Below are 20219 nucleotides of genomic sequence, written 5' to 3'. Positions count from 1 at the left end.
AGTCATGAACCCGTACCTCTTTGCTTTCCTACTTATTTATTAATTTATTTATGCCCTTTTTCTAATTTTGTCCTTTCTGCTTCTTTTATTACTTTTTTTTTCTTTATTTTATTCTGTTTACTTTTATGGCATGTATTTGAAACACTAACATTAAGTCAGCATAGTAATTTATGAGTAGTCTTCTTTTTTTTTTTTTTTTTTTTTTTTTTTTTTTTTTTTTTTTTTTTTTTTTTTTTTTTTTTTTTTAAATCGAAAAGACTCACAAAAACATTTCAGTTTCTCCTAATAGCTATAATATTGTTTGCTTCAAAAATATATATATAATAGTAACTATAGTACGGTTTGCTTCAAAATAATAATAATAATAATAACTATAGTACGGTTTGCTTCAAAAAAAACAAAATAATAATAATAACTATAGTACGGTTTACTAGTATCAGAAATCGAACCTCAAATGTATCGTGTGAAATACAAATCTAAAATTTGTTCCAACTACTAGGCAATTTTGTGGTGGTTAGAGGGTGATTGTTTTATTGAAATTATAACATTTTTGTTTGTTATTTAGTAAACCAATACATGGAAAACGTATTGGAAGGTCCTTTAAAAATTGCCCAGATGCCTAGTCCAGGTGTCCAGTACAGGAACCAAGAGAACTTATCAAATGTTATGAAATATCTGCTCAACAGATTTCAACAATACTAGGAAACACGCGTTTAAGTTTTTCTTGGTATTTGTTGATAGGCTTGCTCAACATTTGTCAACATGCCTTCTCATAAGTTATGAGCATGACTTTTTTTTTTTTTTTTTTTTTTTTTTTTTTTTGTATATATTTGTTAGATTAGAAATTCGACGAGGTTTGAATTCAAGTCGTAGTGTAAGGACAAAATTGCTCTCTACCACTATAGTAAAATTTCACTTGCGTTATAAGCATAAATTAACAAGTGAGCAATTTTGTTATGTGACTACATGCCTGCCAAGTATTTGATGAAGATCACTTAAAAAATTGAAAGAAAAAATTAGACGGCGTTCTTATACAAGTTCTTGTCTTACATTTGTAGGGGCTGCTCAGAAATATTTTCATTTTTATTTAAACAAAGTTGCCATTGTAACGAAATAAATGCGTACATTCTTTTCCAGGTTCTTCCGTTCATGTGGGGGTACTGATATAAAAGGCAATCCCTAATTAATTAGTTATAATAATAAGTACTTTTGAATATAATAATAATAATAATATAATATTATCGAAAAGAAATTTTTTAATGTTTTGAGTTACGGATAAATCAAATGTCATAATACAATTAGTTAATTTTTTTTTTTAATTTTTAATTAATTGTATTATTACCGAAATTGTGTGTCCATACACTGAAAAGTCTCTCGCCACCAAGCATGAGGAAAGTGGAACTCTCTCATTCAATCGGAGGATGAGAACAAAACGGAAGTATCGTTGGAGTGACAGAACCAGCAAATTTTGACAACGAGGTATTTTTTTATTCGCTTCCTGAATTTGTATGCAGCTGTCAATTTTCTTCATAAACTTTAATTTTAGCCGATTATCCTCTTAAATTTTTTAAATTAGCTAATTTTCCCCTTCAGCTTTTATTTTAGCCGATTACCCCTTTAAACTTTTATAAATAGCCAATTCCTCTTTTGGCATTAGATTTTAAAAACTTTTATTCAATTTTTCATCATTTTTGCCCTCATACAGTTGTCATGTGTTATTTCCTTGATCAAGATGGATGAAAATTTGGATGTAAACTTTTAAAATCTAACGCAGGGGGAAATTGACTATTTATAAAAGTTCAAAGGGAAAATTAACTAATTATAAAAGTTCAAGGGAGTAATTGGCGAAAATTAAATTTCAGAAAGAAAATTGACAATTTTATACAAATTAAGGGAACAAATCGATAAATATGCCTTTGACAATTCACAATGTTGCTTTCCATGCTTATCCCTTCATTATCATTTGCTAACCTATTTTTTATTTATTTATTTATTATTTTGATCATATAACGTTATAGTCTTGTTTTATATTTATCGGTAGAGACTAGATAGGGATGGATCATATCAGTCAAAGATTACGACAACTTTTCTAATATGCTAATTCATGGCATATAAAAAACGCATCTTCTCAACGCCAAAGACTTTGTACGTAAAATGAATATTGCCATTTTTTTGGGTAGGAGCGATTTATTATTTTGCAAAGGAAACTGTTATTAGTATTTTAAAATTTTCATTATATACTCCTCATAAGTGTATTTTTTTTTTTTTAATTTTAGAAAATTTAGAATGTCATATGAGACTTTTAGAGTGCTAATAACAATTATCTTTTATAAATTACGATTTGACACATACGCAAAATTAACTCATAAAAAGTAAACACAAAAATAAATAAGTCTTTACACACATATTAAATTGTAAATTGTAAAAAACTTGAGTTAAGTCATGCAATAAATTTTTAAGAAAAAAAAAATCATACAATAATTAACTATTACTATAACCTAGATATCCAATTCGTCAAAATACAACTTAAAACCTCTCACTAGAACATGAAATATGAGTAACGTGAACAACTTTTAGAATCAGTGTGTTTGCTTGTGGATTAGGAGGACTAAGCTAAGCTTAGGGGACGGAATTAGGCAGCCCCAAACAAACATCATTGCTAATGGGGATTTTTAATTTTAAAAAAAAATGTATAATGGGTTAAACGCTTTCTTAAATTTATAAATAAATTAGACCATATAAAATAACATTGTGCATCTTCAATCTTTGCATGACATCCTCCCTGTTTTTCTATCTTGAACACTCACGTTTGTTTTCGGTTACTCGATAAGCAAGGAGATGAGTGCGTTTTTGTTCGCTACTTGAAGGAGCAATAATGTTCATTATTTTGCTCAATATATGAGATTAAATTTTGAGATTTGATATCAAAATTTAAAGGTGTGATTGACCCTGCATTTAGAAACGATGACCTAGTTCAACTTCTAGCTAACTTTTAATCTAGTAATATTATTTCAATATTAAAAATTGTCTAAAGTTCGAATCTTCTATCCCTACCGATTAAAAAAGAATGAAAGCAAAACAAAGATTTGTTATTCTTTGCAGTTGGTTTAGGATAATGTAGGTTAACTTAACTTGGCTTAACCGTTTTACATGGAGTTGTTTGAGGTCTAAATCAAAGGGAGGGGGATGGGGACATTGCTAACTAACACATGCCGATGCATGTCTAAATTACTTAATCATTCAACTTCATATAGTTTTAGTCTCATCATAGTCCCAATCACGTTAATTATTTCTCAAGGCAATCGGCTTATGACCCTAATAAAAGACAAATGAAGCACTCTTTTCATATATAAATGTCTCATGTATAAACGTACTCCAATGTCGTGTATGAGAAAAATGGCATAACTGGTACGTTACGCCGGGGTCAAATTCTATCCTCAATTCTGGAAAGTGACTATATATATCACTCTCCCACTCACACTCACACCATGCATATTATTCTTACAAAAAATAGTCATTCAAATCAGAAAATATATAAGTATTCAAATACATCAAACAAATTAATGATATAAGTACCTGTTAACGTTGTGTCTTATCAACGCCAATCAATTCCTCATCTAGTGCTTCCTAAGCACTAGATGGCAAGTTGGTCAATGACAGCTTTAAGACACAAGGTTCCACGAATATAAAGAGCAGGCTTATTCAGACGTCAACTCTGAACGACGTGGCAACTTGACGAGAGAACAGAGACCTACAAAGGGACGTAATGACTAACAGGTATGACGCTGGGTTATAAATTCTCATGAAATAACATAATAATGAATTGTCAATTTTCTTGAATTATTAGCTTGAGACGCTAACATTATACCCATTCATATATATATATATATATAATGATCTCTGCACATTATTGTATCTGCGAGCTAGCCGTGGAAAAAAGAGATGACACGGGGGACCAGGGGAAGTTGAAAAGGTGTGCATGCATATGATCACTGATTGGATGCCTTTAGGTCAAGCTCCAAGGTGGTGGAGGTGGTTCTTTATAATTTGTCTTTAGATCTAAGCCAAGCAACACCTAACATTTCTTATGTTTTTTATACACTTGCGACACGAAATATGTGAAGACTTCTAATGTTATCGTATCTGCCGTTTGATTATGGTCACTATTGTCCATTGGTGTAATAGTAGCATTGGACAATGCCAGGGCCAGTCGAGTGTGAATCATTTGTAAATATTGATGTATGACATTCACACTGTAAAATACAAAAATAATTTTAATCGTTAATAAATGTGAGTCTCGTATAGCATAATGTGCATCTTGGTGTTTGTGGGATGGAAAGGACAACTCCGAGAATGTGAACCTATCAATGGTTTTATGTGGTCAGCTATTGGCTTTAGTTTTGTTAGTCGAAGGCTTGGGTGGATTTTCTTACATTGTTGGCCATTTACTTTCTGGTGAAATGATAATCCCACACTTTTTCTTCCTTGCATTTTTACGTAATTTTGCTGATCGTTTTTGTTTTATTTATTCAATGACCTTAAATAAAGAAGAGCGTACGAGAGAAGAAAAAAAATGTGTAATTATTATTTCTTTTTACCATCTGCCTAGCAAATTAGCAATCAATCCACTCTACTACACTATCATACTTCATACCAAAAAGTAATAATGGCTCACTAATGATTAACGAGAATCTTTTAATAACTAACTAAGCACACACTAATAGTAATACTCCATACTCCATTGGATCAGGACAAAGATTCTCTCCTCTTTTTTTTCTCTTATTTTCTTTCCATCTGTTTGAGCGTTTAGGATTTCAAGAGAGGATCTTCATCAGATCCTCTTTGTAAGGATTATGGAGATCCTCCAATCACATTAGTTTATCATACATCGTGTGGTCAGTTTTTATTAGGTACTGTTTATATTTATTTTTAAATAAAAAAATTTATAATAATTTTTGACCGCACGATATCGATGAACAGATGTGATTGGAGGATCTGACGAGGATCCTCCTGACCGGATTTCATGTAGAGAGAGAGAAGAAAAAAGTAGAGAGAGAAAGAAGAAAAAAAAAAAAAAACTATGAGTGGAGAGGAGGCAATCTCATCCATTGGAGGATTAGGATTCTCTCTCCGTCTAATCTCTCTCATCTTCCATCATCTTCTATTTAAACGGTTACGATTAAATCATATCAAAACATCTTATATTGATTTTTTATAACGAGAAAGACAAAAAAAGGAAGTGTGGTAGTAGGAAAAGAGGGGAGAGAAGAGGATTAAGAGAAGGAGAAAATCTTACTACCAACAAAAAGAAAAACGGAGAAAGTAAAATGAGATGCCTACGAATCCATCAATCAATATCTGCTTTACCCCAAAAAAATTTCGACATTCGGCCTAATCACAATATTTAGGGTTAATGGCCTACTAATTACTCACGGATCAAGGACCATTTTGCATTGCAACTCAACAAAAAAAAAATGGGCCTGCACATTATGAGATCAAATAAGTTGAGCTTAGATGTTGGTAAGTTGGGCCTAAGCTTGAGATCAAATGAGCAGTGGAATCAAATGAGCAGAGAATTGGCAATCATTCAGGAGGCATGAACCCGGGCAGTTCAAGTCGAAAATTCACGTACGATATACATTGTTAAATTTAACGGTTCGATGTGTGCCAAAGAATTCAAGAGATTGACGGGTAGATTAGAGGAAGATAATCTTGAGCAAATATGTCGCATACCAGAGGATCGGACCATACGCTTGATAGATACGAATCTTTCCTTGTTCATTGTGTCCCCTGCCATTTGAGGATTGAGGTTCAATACATGTTTCTGGTTATGCTATTGCTACATCAGAGGATTTGATACCAATGAGAACCTATGCAGATCAAACCTTGGTGAGAAACAAATGCCAAGGCTGTAACAAAAACATTTGGAACAGATCAAAACAACAATTACTTAAGATGTGTATGGTTCGAGGTGTGACCCCGTTGAGTTTTTATCTTTTTACGTCTACAACTCCGTTCATCCATGCTGATGAACTGAATGGGGAAATACTGTACAAGTTTCAACAGAAAATTAAACAATATGGGGTCTGATATCGAAAGATTATTTACAACCTCAAATATAATCTCAACAAGAACCAAGTAATTAAACATGATGTCAACTACAATTAAAAATCTGAACAATAATGTGAGAGGATTCCATGAATGTTGAGTTTATATCAAAACAATATGACAACCAGTCATCAAACATAAACTGGCAGTCATTCATCCAAACTTCCCAATATTTCTTGCTCAATTGGATCAAAGAAAATATCAAAACGTCACAGTATAAACTAACGAACCCCAATCGAACTTCCACATTTCGACAGGAAACCAAAGACTATATAAATTACTCCTACCGGTAACAAGTTAGAAACCCGTCTCCAACCACCACCAAATTCGCCTTTCCGGCTACTTATTCTTCACCGTGATTCCGAGCTCCCCTGCAACAATCACAGTGGTGGCCATGTCAAGGAACATTCCATGCTCCACAACTCCAGGAAGCTGCAAAATCGCATCGCTAGCCGCCTTCAGATCCCCCATATCTTTCTGGAAATACAAATCCACAATGTAATTCCCATTGTCCGTCACGAAAGGCTTGCCATTTTCGACGAAAGTCCTTAGCTTTCCGACGCAGCCCGCGTACTCGAACAAATCCTGGAGCTTTTTGGCCGTGAATTTCCAGCAGAACGGCACAACCTCCACCGGCATCGCCAGCCCGCTGCCTCCCACATGCTTCACGAGCTTCGACTCGTCGACGATGCAGACGAATTTCTTACAGGCACCCTCCACCATCTTCTCCCTCAAGAGGGACCCACCTCGGCCCTTGACCAGATTGAGTTGGGGATCGACCTCGTCGGCGCCGTCAATCGCGAGATCAAGAACAGGGTGGGAATCGAGGTCCGACAGCGGAATTCCAAGAGACAAGGCTTGTTCGTGGGTCTTTTTCGACGTGGGTATTCCTACAATGTTCTGAAGCTTCCCCTGTTTCAAAAGCTCGCCGATTCGGTCGACGGCGTGCTTGGCGGTGGAGCCGGTGCCGAGGCCGAGGACCATTCCGGACTCAACATACTCGACAGCCTTGTAGGCGGCGATTTTCTTCAACTCGTCCTGGGTTACAATCACAGACGGAGGAGGAGGAGAGAGGGGGGAGGAGGAGGTCGGCAGAGCCAACAAAATCCCAGCTTCCATGGCCGGATTGTGAAGAACCCAAAAATAAAATGGGGTCAATAACGAGAAACTATTATTGGGTTATCCTAAAATATAGATAAAATCAAAACCCAGAATTTGGATTGAAAATGAATCCAAAATGTTAAACTTTGTGATATTCAAGCATTTGGGCAGACCAAAAAATGGCAGCAGAGTTAGGGCTTTTGTATCCAGGGATGTGTGGCAGTCAGCATTTGAGAGAGAGAGAGAGAGGAGGAGAGATAGGGTTTGTGAGGAGGCGGGTTGGGGGAAGGGGTTATATTTATAGGGGAAGATGAAGGTGGTGGGAACTGGGAAATAGGAGGGTGGATTTAAAAATTTGCATTGAAAATATATATTTGCATTGAAAATTGAAGTTGGAGGAGATTGGGGCGTATTAATTCCTGTTATTTGGTTTATAAAATATGATTGAAATAGATTGTTTTTTTAGTTAATTTGAAAAAAATTTCATAATTTTTTGTGATTTTGTGTTATTGTATGGTATGGCATGATAGAACTGTATCCTGTGGGGCTCCTCTTTCAAGTACTATTATATTTTCTTTTTCTTACATTGAAACAGGTTGTGTTTGTTTAGATATTGAAATAGTTTTTGAGTTAGACTTTAATTGTTGGTTCATATTTTGTTAATGAGAAAAAAAGGCAAAAGAAGTTGCATTTGGTTGGAGTTAAGCCAAATGCAATTTAGTTGAAGGGGGTATTTGGTGTATCCGTTGGATTGTTTAGATGCTCAACAATTAACAACTTTCGAGATATTTGACGTTTCAGATGCAATGATAACTGTTGACTAATTTCGTTTTAGGTATTCATTTTCATTAGAAAAATGAAGAAAATAGAATTTTGAGTATTTAGGCTGTCCCTCAATACCACATGAGGAACAAATAAAAAGAAAAATGACTAAAATTTGAAACCTCCCTCTGCTCCCGTTACCCTTATATTTCTATTTTCAAAAAAAAAAAAAAAGCGGAATTTTGCACGGCTCTAAAATACATAAAGACTGAAAAACTTTCTTCATAATTTGGTTATTTAAAAGCATTTTTAGTCAATGAACATGTTTTGAAAAAAGAAAAAGACGGTTAACATCATCCATTCAAAATGGTGTTGTTTATTCGTCGAGAAATAAGAAATTCGGGTAAAGACATCCATTTAGTTATGCCCTTTGAGTTGACTGGAGTGAGTGTTACGATTAAAAGAAAATTAATGAAAAGTGTTTGAAAATTTTGGGTTTTAACGATAAGGACGAAATAAAAAGTAAAGTGAATAGTACCATAATTGATTTTTTAGTGTAAAAATGTGGTTTTTTTTGTTAAAATAAACAGTACCGGAAGCTTTTCATTAAAGTTTCATTGGATTAATTTGAGCATATAATAAATCAAAGGAAAACTAATAAAAAAGACTTGAAAACTTTGAGTTTTAATGATAAAGACAAAATAGAAGGTAAAGTGAATAATACCATGATTGATTTTTTAGTATAAAAATTTGATTTTTCATTAAAATGAACAGTATCGTGAACTTTTCGTTAAAACTCCTATAAATCAATTGCTAGGAATAGAATTCCATACGAATCAGATTAACCACTTTTTATGCATTATTATTATTCTTTTATATTTTTTTATTTTTTAATAAAAGCATGGTCCATGTTGATTTGCTTTGCTTCCTCTTATTTACGGATGAGTTTCATTTCCGGATCTACTTTGTGATTCTAACATTCTAGTTGTTTATTGTATATCGTACGGTCAGTTTTCTTTAAATATTATTTATGTTTAATTTTAAATAAAAAATTCAAATAATTTTTAACCGTAGAATACATGATAAATGACCACAAAATAGATCCGCATAGGATCCAATTCCCTTATTGACAATTCTCCGCAGACTCCCCATCACTCATATTCCCTTCCTCTCTTTCAACTGGCGCCCTATCTCCGCGTACTCCCCATGAAATGCTTACAAAACATTTAAAGTACTTTTCACAAAAAGTACCAGTTATATATTTATTGTACAAAATATTTTAAATTATTTTAAAAACACTTCAATCAATATGTGTTTTAAACAAATTTATTTATTATTAGCATTTCTTAATTATGTGAAAACATTTTTTTTTAAATTTTTGATGGCCACAACTTACGTGATTAGTAACGAAACTTGTATTACCATAAATCCGTTATAATATTATATTGTTGTGTGACGGACGTTAAAAAAATTAAAGTAAAATTAACGAAAAGTTTAAAAAAAATTTAGTTTTCATAAAAAATGACAAATAAATGTATAGTAAATAATACCAAGGAAAGGTAAAAATATGATTTTTAGTTAAAAATAAACCGTACAGGAGTGTTTGGTTAAAACTCTAAAAAATTAATCGTATTTTCTGAGATGAGTTGTTGACGAAGACATTTGTTTGTTGTGTGTAGTCCATGAAAAAGACATAAGTAAGTGCAGGGCATCTTCTTGGGAACTCAATTTGATTGTAAATGCGTTGCATTAGTAATTTGGGAAATTTGGTATTGGTTGCCCCCTTCATTCGTTTGATTGGTCGGCTTCCACGTTTGGTTTTTCTCGTTTATCCCAAATCTTATCAAGGCCCAAACTAGACAGTGACAAGCACATGCGTTTGTTATTTTGCACCCGAGTTCGACCCACATTTTACGTAACTCATAGTTTGGAATAAAGAAAATTAATGAAAATGGTTTAAAAACTTTGAGTTTTAACGATAATAACAAAATAAATGGTAAAGTGAATAGTACCAGATTTGACCCTTTAATGTAAAACTATAATTTTTCGCACGGACTTTTCGTTAAAACTCTCTTTGAAATATCGTCTTGTTCAAGGTAAAAACACAAGGTTCATATGTGCAAATGTTAAGAAATGGTCCGTGTTCAACCTAGGACTTTGAAGTCTACCGACGAAAAGGAGGCTTTGGTCAAGTCAAAGTGCACCAAGATATAGGGGTTTGCATTTGTTTTTGGTTTGAAATTGTCCTCTTAAGTAAAAGCCACCGAAACAATATGAGCTCGTTTGGATATGCTTTTAAAATAACCGAAAACACTTTTGGTGAAAATGTTTTTAGAACTAATTCTTAGTAAAAATGCAAGTAAATACTAGAAAAGCACTTAAAGTGTTTCCTGGAAGGACATAACTAGTGCTTCTTGCTGAAAGCACTTTAAGTGCTTTTGGGATCCAAATACATTTTCTCTAAAAATGTTTTCAATTATTTTAAAAGCACATCCAAATAGCAATGAGAGAATACAACAGTGCGCTTCTACAAAAATATAAATCGAGATTTCAGGAAATTAATAGTTCAAAAATTAATTCAAATACTATCATTCGCACTCTAAAAAATTCATTGCGTACTTCTCATTAATAATAGTAATGCTAAAGCTTTATTTTCTCTATACAACTAATCACTTTAATGTCGTATTTAATTACAAGAAGCTCACGATGCAATTAAATATTTTAATGACTTTGTCTCTGCGTAACAAGTTTCATCGGCTCATAGTAAACATAACATACAGCTCTGATTTTTGTTTTAACGAAGCTTTAGACAATTAAGCATCACTGGCTTCTGAGAAAGTGAAAGAGCAGATCACAAGAATCCACTTTCGTTGTTTGTTCACGAAACAAACACATCTTATTCAAACTTCAGACAAATGTTACTAATTTAAAGTAGATGACAACGTACAAGGAAAGGGAGAAGAGAGCGAACACATGCTGCCAGAAGAGAAGTGCCGAAGCCTCGCTGACTGCGTAACCCCTCAAGCTCGCAATTGCTCCCAATAAAATTGCACTTGGTGTCGTGTACTGCATCAAAAGCACAAACCTGTACATTGCATCGTCATCGACCAGAAAATTGAGCTTGTCAGCCAACGCCACTATACCAATTCCCACCAGAGGAAGCAGTAAAAGCCTTGCCACAGTTATACCAACAGTTGTCCGGAGGCCGAGTGTAGACTCATTTGGCCCCTCTGCAAGCATACCCCCAAGAATAAGCATCACCGAAGGCACCATTGCACCGGCTAAAATCTCTAAACTGTCTGTGATGAAGGATAGTGGAGCATCCTCTCCGAAGAAAAAAGCTTTTAATACAGGTACTGTCCCGATGATGATAGCCAGTAAAGAGGCGATTGTTGGGGGTTGCATTATGTGCTGTAATGGAGTTTGCTCAGCAACAATTCTCATCCTCCTGACCACCCTAGGTTCAGCCAAACACCTAATTGACCTGGGACTGTTTCCGCCACCTTCTCCCGAGAGATCAACATCTGGCAAAGTGGTCTGTGAAACACTCGAGATGCTTTTGAAAATTCTAGCAATAAAGGGTGTCTTGGAATGCTCGGTTTCTTTTTCTTCAATACCCGGCCATTCAGCTTCTACAAGTAGAGGCCTGCTCATATCGTTAGTTGGTGGTTCGTCCTTCTCACCCCCTTCTTCAACAATCTCATAGTACTCCAACGGAGGCTCCATCATGTGGTAGACAAAGGTATATACAAGAATTACAGCAACCCATTGGGCAAAAGAGACATAAGCCACCCCTCTGGAGTGACAATGCTGTCCAAATGGGTTTTTCGGAGTATGACAGACAGATCCAACAATTGCAAGTGGGAGATTTCCAGTATTCCCAAATGCAGTCATGATAACGGTAAATCTGTTCAACTGTGGGGGAGGACGACATATAATCACCACTAAGTACCCGAGGAAGCAACCAATAAGTGTACTCACTAACACATTAACTGGGATAAACCACCACTGAATAAAGTTTTCAAGTGTAATGGATTCACCTAGTTCGGTAAAGATTAGACAGGGCAAGAACAAGGCGAAAACAAGCTTGCTGAGGAGCTTAAAAGTAGCTCTGGGTATCAATTGAGTTTTCGGGTGCGAAAGAACCAGTCCGATAACTGTGAGGGACAAAAGTTTCATCAAAGGAACTATTGCACTCATCACATCCCCACTATACTCCAAGTTATTTTGATACAATTCCATAAGATACCGAGACATCTTTCCTTTACCAGAAGAACACGTGATATTTCTCTCTGCAATTAGACAAACACAGGTTCGAATTAATAAAACCAGACCAAATAAATTTGGGAATCCACTAGATTGATTCAACACAATATCAAACAAGTATAAAAGGGCGACCCCGTGCCAACAAGGCTCCCTGCTTTGTCAGGGTCGGGAGAATGTCTATCATACGCAGTCTTATCCTTGTTTTGCAAAGAGGTTGTTTCCACGACTCAAACCTGTGACCTACCGGTCACAAAGTAGCAACCTTTCGGTTACAAAGCATCAACCTTTTCGTGACATGAGCTTGTGCATTATCCAACATATTAAATTACAACATGGGTCGAAAGAATCAAGCACTTAACACCAACCAAATACAAAAGAATAGCATTTGTTCCAAATTCTTTCACTAATCACAACCTACCCTAAACCCAATTAAGATACAAGTCCACAAAAAGGATTTAACAGATTATCACTAACCAAATCAAAATTCTACGAAAACGGAACATGGGTTCCAAGGATTTTCACAAACCTTAACGAACCCAGAAACAAAAAGTAGGTAATTCAGTATACATCAAAATTTAACCTAAATATCAACGAAATTGCAGTGCTCAGAGACCGAGACTTACAGACAGAGATGATCTAATTGAAGAGGACTGAAGGATAAGCTTGACGGCGGGGCGGCGGCGGCTAAGACTGTAGGAGAAAGATTGCCGGCGAATGCCTTGACAAACCAAACCTGAACCAAATAATACTCAATTCTGACTATTCCTCGTCAACCTACAGAAAATGAGTTGTCTTTTCTCAGAAAAAAAGGAACAAATAATTATTGATAGTTTTTGTTTTTTTTTTTTTGGTCGGGTGGGCATTATGTGGTGCTGATGGAAGGGTGGTTTGGGAACTGAGATATTTTGCTGTATTTTTGGGCTTCGTATGTGGGCTTAAAATTGGACTTCAAGTCTATGGGCTTTATTCAGATGTATTTTTGGGCTTGTAAAAATTGGGCTTCAAGTATGTGGGCTTAAAATTGGACTTCAAGTCTATGGGCTTTATTCAAGCTGACTTGTGTTATGGGCCGTGGTTTTTGAAATACTAAGTTAAATAAAATGAAATTAAAAAAAAAAAATTTAATTGGTGCTGGCTATGGGGTTCGAACCCATGCGCACTTATGTGCAGAAGATCTTAAGTCTTCCCCCTTAACCTCTCGGGCAAACCAGCTGATAATTGTTTTTGATATCAAAGCTCGCTTATATATAAATATATATATTTATTTATTTGAACAATTTTTTTCTCACTTGCTAACAATCTAAAACGGCACCACAACGTAATGAACACCCTTAATAAAACTCTCTTAGATAATTACGGTTATCTGACGAGTTTAGAGGATCGAGTTGGGCATTCATTGATTTAGGATTGGATTTTTTCCTTAATAACTTAGAGTGGCAGAGATTGCCAGGTTAATGCGTTAAAATATATGACTTTACTGACATGAATGAATATCTAAAGTATCGATTTGATTCTATTCAAAATTATATTATGCGTTTACTCATTTCTTATTAAAATTAAGTATGCCAAAATAATTCGTTAATATCTCATACCTAAAACAAACTAGGTATAATTCTCATTCAGCAGTTTTCTTGAAGCGTATAGTTTTTCTTGGTGTTTGTTAATGCAAGGATACTGCCATTCATTAGCTCTTAACAAATATATTGGTCACAGTGTCTTATTTTGATTGGTTGATTGTCAACTGTAGTTAGCTTGAATCAGTTGGGTCTGTTTCAGGAATTTAATTATTGGCTTAGAGTTGTTGCTAATTGAGATTAAGCCAGAGATTAGCTCCATGGGATTGCTCTCTGTGCCAAGTGTGAATTGTAATCTTGTTTTAATGAATACATTCTTCTTCTATGTACAATTGAGCAACACATCATAATTTATTACCAAAGTGCATCAAAATAAGTACATGTAATTTTGTTCATAATCGTATATTAAATCATAAATAACATTACCATGAATTAAAGTTCAAAAAGTTAAAAAAATTAAGATCATTTTTTCAAGCACAAAGATTGAGTGCAACCCTCAGAGCAACTCCAGCGTTGGAGCCCTCCCCCCTGGCAATACACTATTCAATCCACCTAATGAACAGTAACTGCCCTTAATGAACAGTAAGTAGCCCTGGCAATAGAATTTGCATCTTCACCGTTACACTTCAATAGTCCTGGCAATAGGCAATAAAATATTATTTTTTTTTATTTATAAAATAATACAAAATAATTTTAATTGTAATATCGGATAAGATTTTTAATCGTTCTCGTTGCGCCACGTGTCATTATCCGAAGTATTATTAAATAATACAAAATAATACAATTATTGGTGATGGATTTCTGATAAGATTATTAACCAATCACTTCGCGCCACGTGTCATAATCGGTTCACAATCTTTGAGGATAGATTTACATCAGATTTTTAACGAATGACGGCATGCCACGTGTCATAATCTGTTTACAATCTTTGAGGACAGATTTCCATCAGATTTGTAACGAATGACGGCATGCCACGTGGCATTATGCAGAACCTAATCTTTTCTGAATCCTCTATATAATCCACCATCCATCCTCACAAATCTCACACCAAAATTCTCAAGATCTCTATCATTATTCATAGTTTCTGCTTCCTTATTCACAAAAATTTGTATCATTATTCATAGTTTCTGTTTCCCCACTTCGAATATTACTACTAGCTTGTGCCAAAGCGTCTCTCCACGTACTAAACGATTGGCTAAGTAATTTCCAACGACTGGACATCGATTCTTTGGTTCTTTTCCCACCAATTTTCTCAAGAAAATTGGTATGAATAAGACTCAACATTTCTCGCAACTGCATCTCATTACCCGTAAGCGAACTATGAGTAACTTCAACCCAGCTAGTACACAACGCAACATCTTCAATAAGCGACCAATTCGTACCTGCACCAGTGGTCATTTTGTTGAAAAAAAATGGATTCAAACTTTGAGACAAAGAAAGGAATGTGATTGAAAGTAGTTGAGAAAATATGAAATTGTTGTGTAAGGTAGATGATAATGAGAAGGTATTTATAGAAAAGTAAAAACAATTTTTTTTACAATTTTTTTCAGATTTTTCAGATATTTTTTTGAATTTTTTACAATTTTTTTTAAATTTTTATTCAATTAATTAATCTCTGCCGTTAGATATAAAAAAATTTGAATTCCAACGCTCCAGATTGTGCCACGTGTCACAACGGTAACTTTTCAAAATTTTAAAACTATTTTTTCATTTATTTTTTAATTTATAAAGCATTTTAATATCCACCGTTGATCTCAGATCGAACGGTGGATATTAAATCTGACTTTTTTTTTTATTTTTACCGTTGAGATCTAACGGTCCACATTAAGTGACCGTTAGGATCTAACGGTCCACATTAAGTTCCCAACGGTAACTGACAATTTATTTTTTAAATTTTTTTTGTGTCGGCGACGCGCCCCCACGCGCGGGTGGGGTGCACGCGCCTGACACAAAAAAAATAAAATAATGTGCTGACGCCACCCTGGCGTCAGCATTGCGTCAGACCCACCTCGGGCTCAAGGCCTGTCAATCCCTCACGGGCCTGGCCCTCGGGCCTCCCCCTGCCTTCGGCCTCCTCCACGCTGGAGCATCACCACCGGCCCTCGGGCCATGCTTTTGGAGCCTGTCCCCCGAGCAAAACCCCACGCTGGGGATGCTCTCATCCCCAATATTACTAGTACATCTCGACAAAGTAAAAATAAAAAATAAAAAAATAAAAAAATAAAAAGTAAGAAATAATCATGAGTAATTGGATAAGGTAATTCTCTCTCTCTCTCTCTCTCTCTCTAATTTTTCTTTCATTTCCTTCTATTTAAACGCTTAAATAAAAATTAAGTCACATTATTATTTGGTTTTACTTTCTCTGTAGAGAGAAAGAAGAAGAGGAAACTAAGAGAGGAGGAGAGGGAGGGGAGAAGAATAGGAAGGGGGAGGGAATCCAACTCGAATAATATTTAGCTATTCAATAATGAGTTGGAATTCTTACTTAAAATTCTTCTTGTTTGAATCACAAAGTTTTGTGCTTATGATCAGAACCGTTCATATTATCAATCATTCTATAAAGATCATCTCTGAAAAAAATTTAATTAAAACAAATGTCGTTTATTCAATCTATTGTAGTAAATACACAGACAATTCATAATGCTTTTATTAATTCCATTTATTTGTTTTTATACAATTCAATAACTAAACGAAATTAGTCATTGAATATAAAATAATTTATAATATGAATAATTTAAATTATAAACATAAAACTCTATAAATTAGTAATTTTAAGTAAGAATTCGTACCGAACTCCACTTCACTGATAAAAGGCCGGGAAAAGATAAAGAAAAAATAGGTGAAATGACAAGTCGGAGCACATTTACATATATGGGGAATGAGATTCCCTGATTGTCCTGGTTGCATTATATGTAGAAAGAAGAAATAAAGAGCACAACAATAAGAGTGCGTGAGTGAGACAGAGAGTACTGGCAGACACTACAAGTCACCATAAACATCCATAAGCTTCCCCGATCTGCCAACGTGCGCTCTGTTATTTCTGGGAAAACTCCACATTACGTAACAACTCCTTGTTTTGAAATATTCTCTCTTTTCTGCACATAACCAAAAGACTTGTTCATGTAGCTAGCCCTGCATCTAGCCTCCGGGGAATGAAATGGTTGGAAAGGAACTAGAATAGTTGGGGACTTGGGATTGGAGAGAACAAGCCTTTCTTCTTTTTTGGTTACCAAATAACTAAACTAGCCTTCGAGATCTCTCCTATTTAACGGTTGCCATTCTCAGCTGAGATTGAGGAGAGGAATCACATATCTTCTGTACACAGTAGTACAAGTACGAAAAGAGAATATAATCTATTTACACATTAGGCCTTGCGCTGCGTAGAGTCTATCATCTTAATTTTTCTACTCTTTCATGCTCTACTATTTGAACGGTCACGGTTAAACTATGTTAATATTTTATATTGATTTTTTTATAGAGATAATAAAACAAAAAACAATATGTGAGATGAGAGGATAAAAGGGGATAGGAATAAAAGGGTAGAAAATCCTCCTCTGTGCTACGTAGCATGAGCATTAGCTAGCTTTCAGTTTTTTGCAACGTTATTCTTATGAATAGTATTATCCGCACATTTATTTTTATATATCAAACAATCAATTTTTTATTATCAAATCAAATAAATTAATAAATAAAAATTAACAAGTGTAAAAGACAAAAAGAAGCATGTGAATAGTACTAATCCTATGACAAAGAATTAAGTGATGATTATGACGAATTAACTGACAATTTTGGATTGTGGATATATACAGTGCCTTCTCGAGTAATAGTATACTAGTTTTTTGTCACGCGATCATAAATGTGACAATTTGTTTTTTAACATTTTATTCTTCATTATTTATTTTTAATGTTTGTTTGGATTTTTTTTTTAAATTAAATTGTTTTAATTTAGAATTCTAACTAGGAAGGGGTATTTTAGAGATATTGAAAGCTTCACAATTTTCGTGTGATTACATCATTTCCAGTCTGTTTGCCGATTATCAATTGGTAATTTGGTATTTTGCTGAATGCATGTTATCGAGTCCCTTCTTGGCAAGGTTTAGAACATAACTTTGCGGCTGAAAAATGAGCTGTTGGCCAAACATAGATGGACACATGGTCAAGTAATTGATTTCGTGTTCATTTGTAATTGGCTAGCAGTAGGAGATACTGTTGATTTTTTCAACAACCAAGTTTTGTCCTAAGGTTTATGAGCAATCGTGGGAAAACATGACGATAAGGCTTTGCAGTAACTCTGTATTTAACGTAGGCTCTTGTATTCTAGAAAAAAATAATAAGGGGTAAACAATGATATATATATACAAGAGGTCTTTTTTATTTTTAGTGTAACGATATGTTTTACACTAAGAGATGAGATAGTTCGGTTAAGTCACACAATGAACAATCTAATTTGATATCAAATTCGTCATCCACGATATTCAAATCTAAGACCTCTCACTTACAAGTGACGAAGAATAGTACCAGATCGTAGTACTGAGTAACATATATAAGAAGTCTTATATGGCAAAGAAATTGTTTAAACGATAAACTCAAGTCTTTGATAATCTGGACTTCCAAGTAGTTAGACTTTATATTAATTAAATTGATAAATAATTAAAAATAGTATTATTTTTCAATTTAATTTTGACCGTTCATTCTCGCACTACTGAATAGTCTGAACTACTATAAAAAAATTACATACGATTGTTGTCCTAAAACTATTACATTTTTCTACACTAAAACAAAATCTCTATTAAGAAGATGCTCTTGCATGTTCGCAAAATGATTTTAAATTGAACACTTTGGCTAGGGCAAGCATAAAAAATTAAGGGAATTTTAACGAAATGCTTTTGATATTGTTTACTTTAACGAAAAATCATATTTTTACACTAAAAAGTAAATCATGGTACTATTTATTTTATCATTTATTTTGTCCTTATCATTAAAACTCAAAGTTTTTAAACTCTTTTCATTAATTTTTCTTAAAATTAATTGACATCAACTTGCTAAGAATTTTTTTTTCATATATATGATATGGTGGTGGTTTTGTATGTGAAGTCATTTTAAATGAATTTTGACAGTTATATTGAATAAATCAAGTTAAAACAATTGACATGAGAAGTTGAAATGGGCGTGGGTTTATAACACTTGTTTTTGGGTAAGAATTAATCTCAGCTGTACATGTATGTACAGTTGTGGCAGCCTTAGAGCCTTGAGATCTAAGAGTTGATCAGACAAGATTTTGTGGTGATCGATCCAGCTGTCCCATGAGATATAAAATTAGCTAGCTAGGGCAGCAGAGATGGTACGAAATTAGGAGAGAGTTGTCTTGTTTGAGTTGAAAGGGCCTTGAAAATTTTCAAACATGATATGAATGCGGTGCCCTTTCCCTCTGCCCTAAATCTCTTTCCAGTACTGCTTCATAGATCTACATGTCGGCGTTTTCACCTTATTATGTTTATATATACCCTCGCCTTCGTCTTCTTTCCCTTACCTTTCCATTTTCTCAGCTATTAGTTCTCTCCTTTACCTGAATTATGTATATACTAATATAGAAATATTCATGTGTAGTTTTAGTGAACAAGCATGCCTCTTCTACCTGATCAAAACAACTTGTAATTGTTTGCGTGCATGCAAATCCTATATTATGTGGTGTATTTGCTTCATGAATTCAATCCCTAGGGTTTTATATATGATCTTATATGTGTGGTGGGCTTATGTATATATATGAAAGGAGCTCTTCTTCAGTCCAGTCCGGGGCAGTTTAAGGGCTGACACTCAGCTGCTGACTCGTTGGTTCAAGAACTCATCGTGCAAATGCTAAAAGAAGTGGTGTGTTTCTGATCCAACGAAGCGGGAGCTGAGAGGTTGGTTGTTGCTGTCGCGTCTTGGACTGAAGGGAGCTCCTTACCTAATTATTCATTCTACACCTGTAAACTGATATTCTTGGTAAAGGATTCACTAATTACTCGATTTATAAATTAATTTTCTTGACTCTAATTTACTTTGCAGTAGCACTTAACGCAGAAGTTAAAGAGATATGAGATGCCTCTGGGAAGAACCTAGATTTTCTGGATATACGACAGGATGAGGAGCTTTCTTTGAAGAACGATCTTTGAGAATGCTACAGAAGCTGCAACCGCCTAGCTTGAAGCCACTTACTGGACTCACTTTTCCAGCTGGAGCTTAGGTCGATGTATTGTACGGCAAATTAAGAAAAGATTGAACATATGTATATATGACTCATGTATTTTTCCGTTGTGAGTTGTTTTTAATTAACTGGTGTAACCAGTTAAATCTATTATGTCTTCCTATGACCTGATTTCAAGGCTTCAATTTATAATAAAAATACGAAATTATCAGATTAATGAA

General features: G+C 34.5%; 2 protein-coding genes, 1 long non-coding RNA gene and 1 other non-coding gene across 4 annotated transcripts; 1 reads left to right on the top strand and 3 right to left on the bottom strand.

Annotated features, from left to right (window-relative positions):
* Positions 1-6193: 6193 nt before the first annotated feature.
* On the bottom strand, positions 6194-7372 carry LOC103947052 (probable ribose-5-phosphate isomerase 2). Its single transcript, XM_009357891.3, has one exon. The coding sequence runs from the start codon at positions 7225-7227 to the stop codon at positions 6448-6450; it is 780 nt and encodes a 259-aa protein (XP_009356166.1). The 5' UTR covers positions 7228-7372; the 3' UTR covers positions 6194-6447.
* A 3300-nt stretch (positions 7373-10672) lies between these two features.
* Positions 10673-13043, bottom strand: LOC103947051 (protein PIN-LIKES 2). Its single transcript, XM_009357890.3, has 2 exons — positions 12861-13043; positions 10673-12263 (listed from the first exon to the last, which is right to left on the bottom strand). The coding sequence occupies exon 2, from the start codon at positions 12226-12228 to the stop codon at positions 10879-10881; it is 1350 nt and encodes a 449-aa protein (XP_009356165.1). The 5' UTR covers positions 12229-12263; positions 12861-13043; the 3' UTR covers positions 10673-10878.
* Positions 13044-13366: 323 nt separating this feature from the next.
* Positions 13367-13449, bottom strand: TRNAL-UAA. The gene has a single exon. It is a non-coding gene; the product is annotated as a tRNA-Leu (tRNA).
* Positions 13450-19287: 5838 nt separating this feature from the next.
* LOC125472050 lies at positions 19288-20219 on the top strand. Its single transcript, XR_007254034.1, has 2 exons — positions 19288-19714; positions 19860-20219. It is a non-coding gene; the product is annotated as an uncharacterized LOC125472050 (long non-coding RNA).

Source organism: the organism of the source record quoted next, unplaced genomic scaffold (assembly GCF_019419815.1).
Source record: "Pyrus x bretschneideri cultivar Hongxiangsu unplaced genomic scaffold, Pyrus_bretschneideri_v1 Contig63, whole genome shotgun sequence".
Classification (NCBI taxonomy): Eukaryota; Viridiplantae; Streptophyta; class Magnoliopsida; order Rosales; family Rosaceae; genus Pyrus; species Pyrus x bretschneideri.
This window is presented reverse-complemented; position numbering and strand designations above follow the sequence as displayed.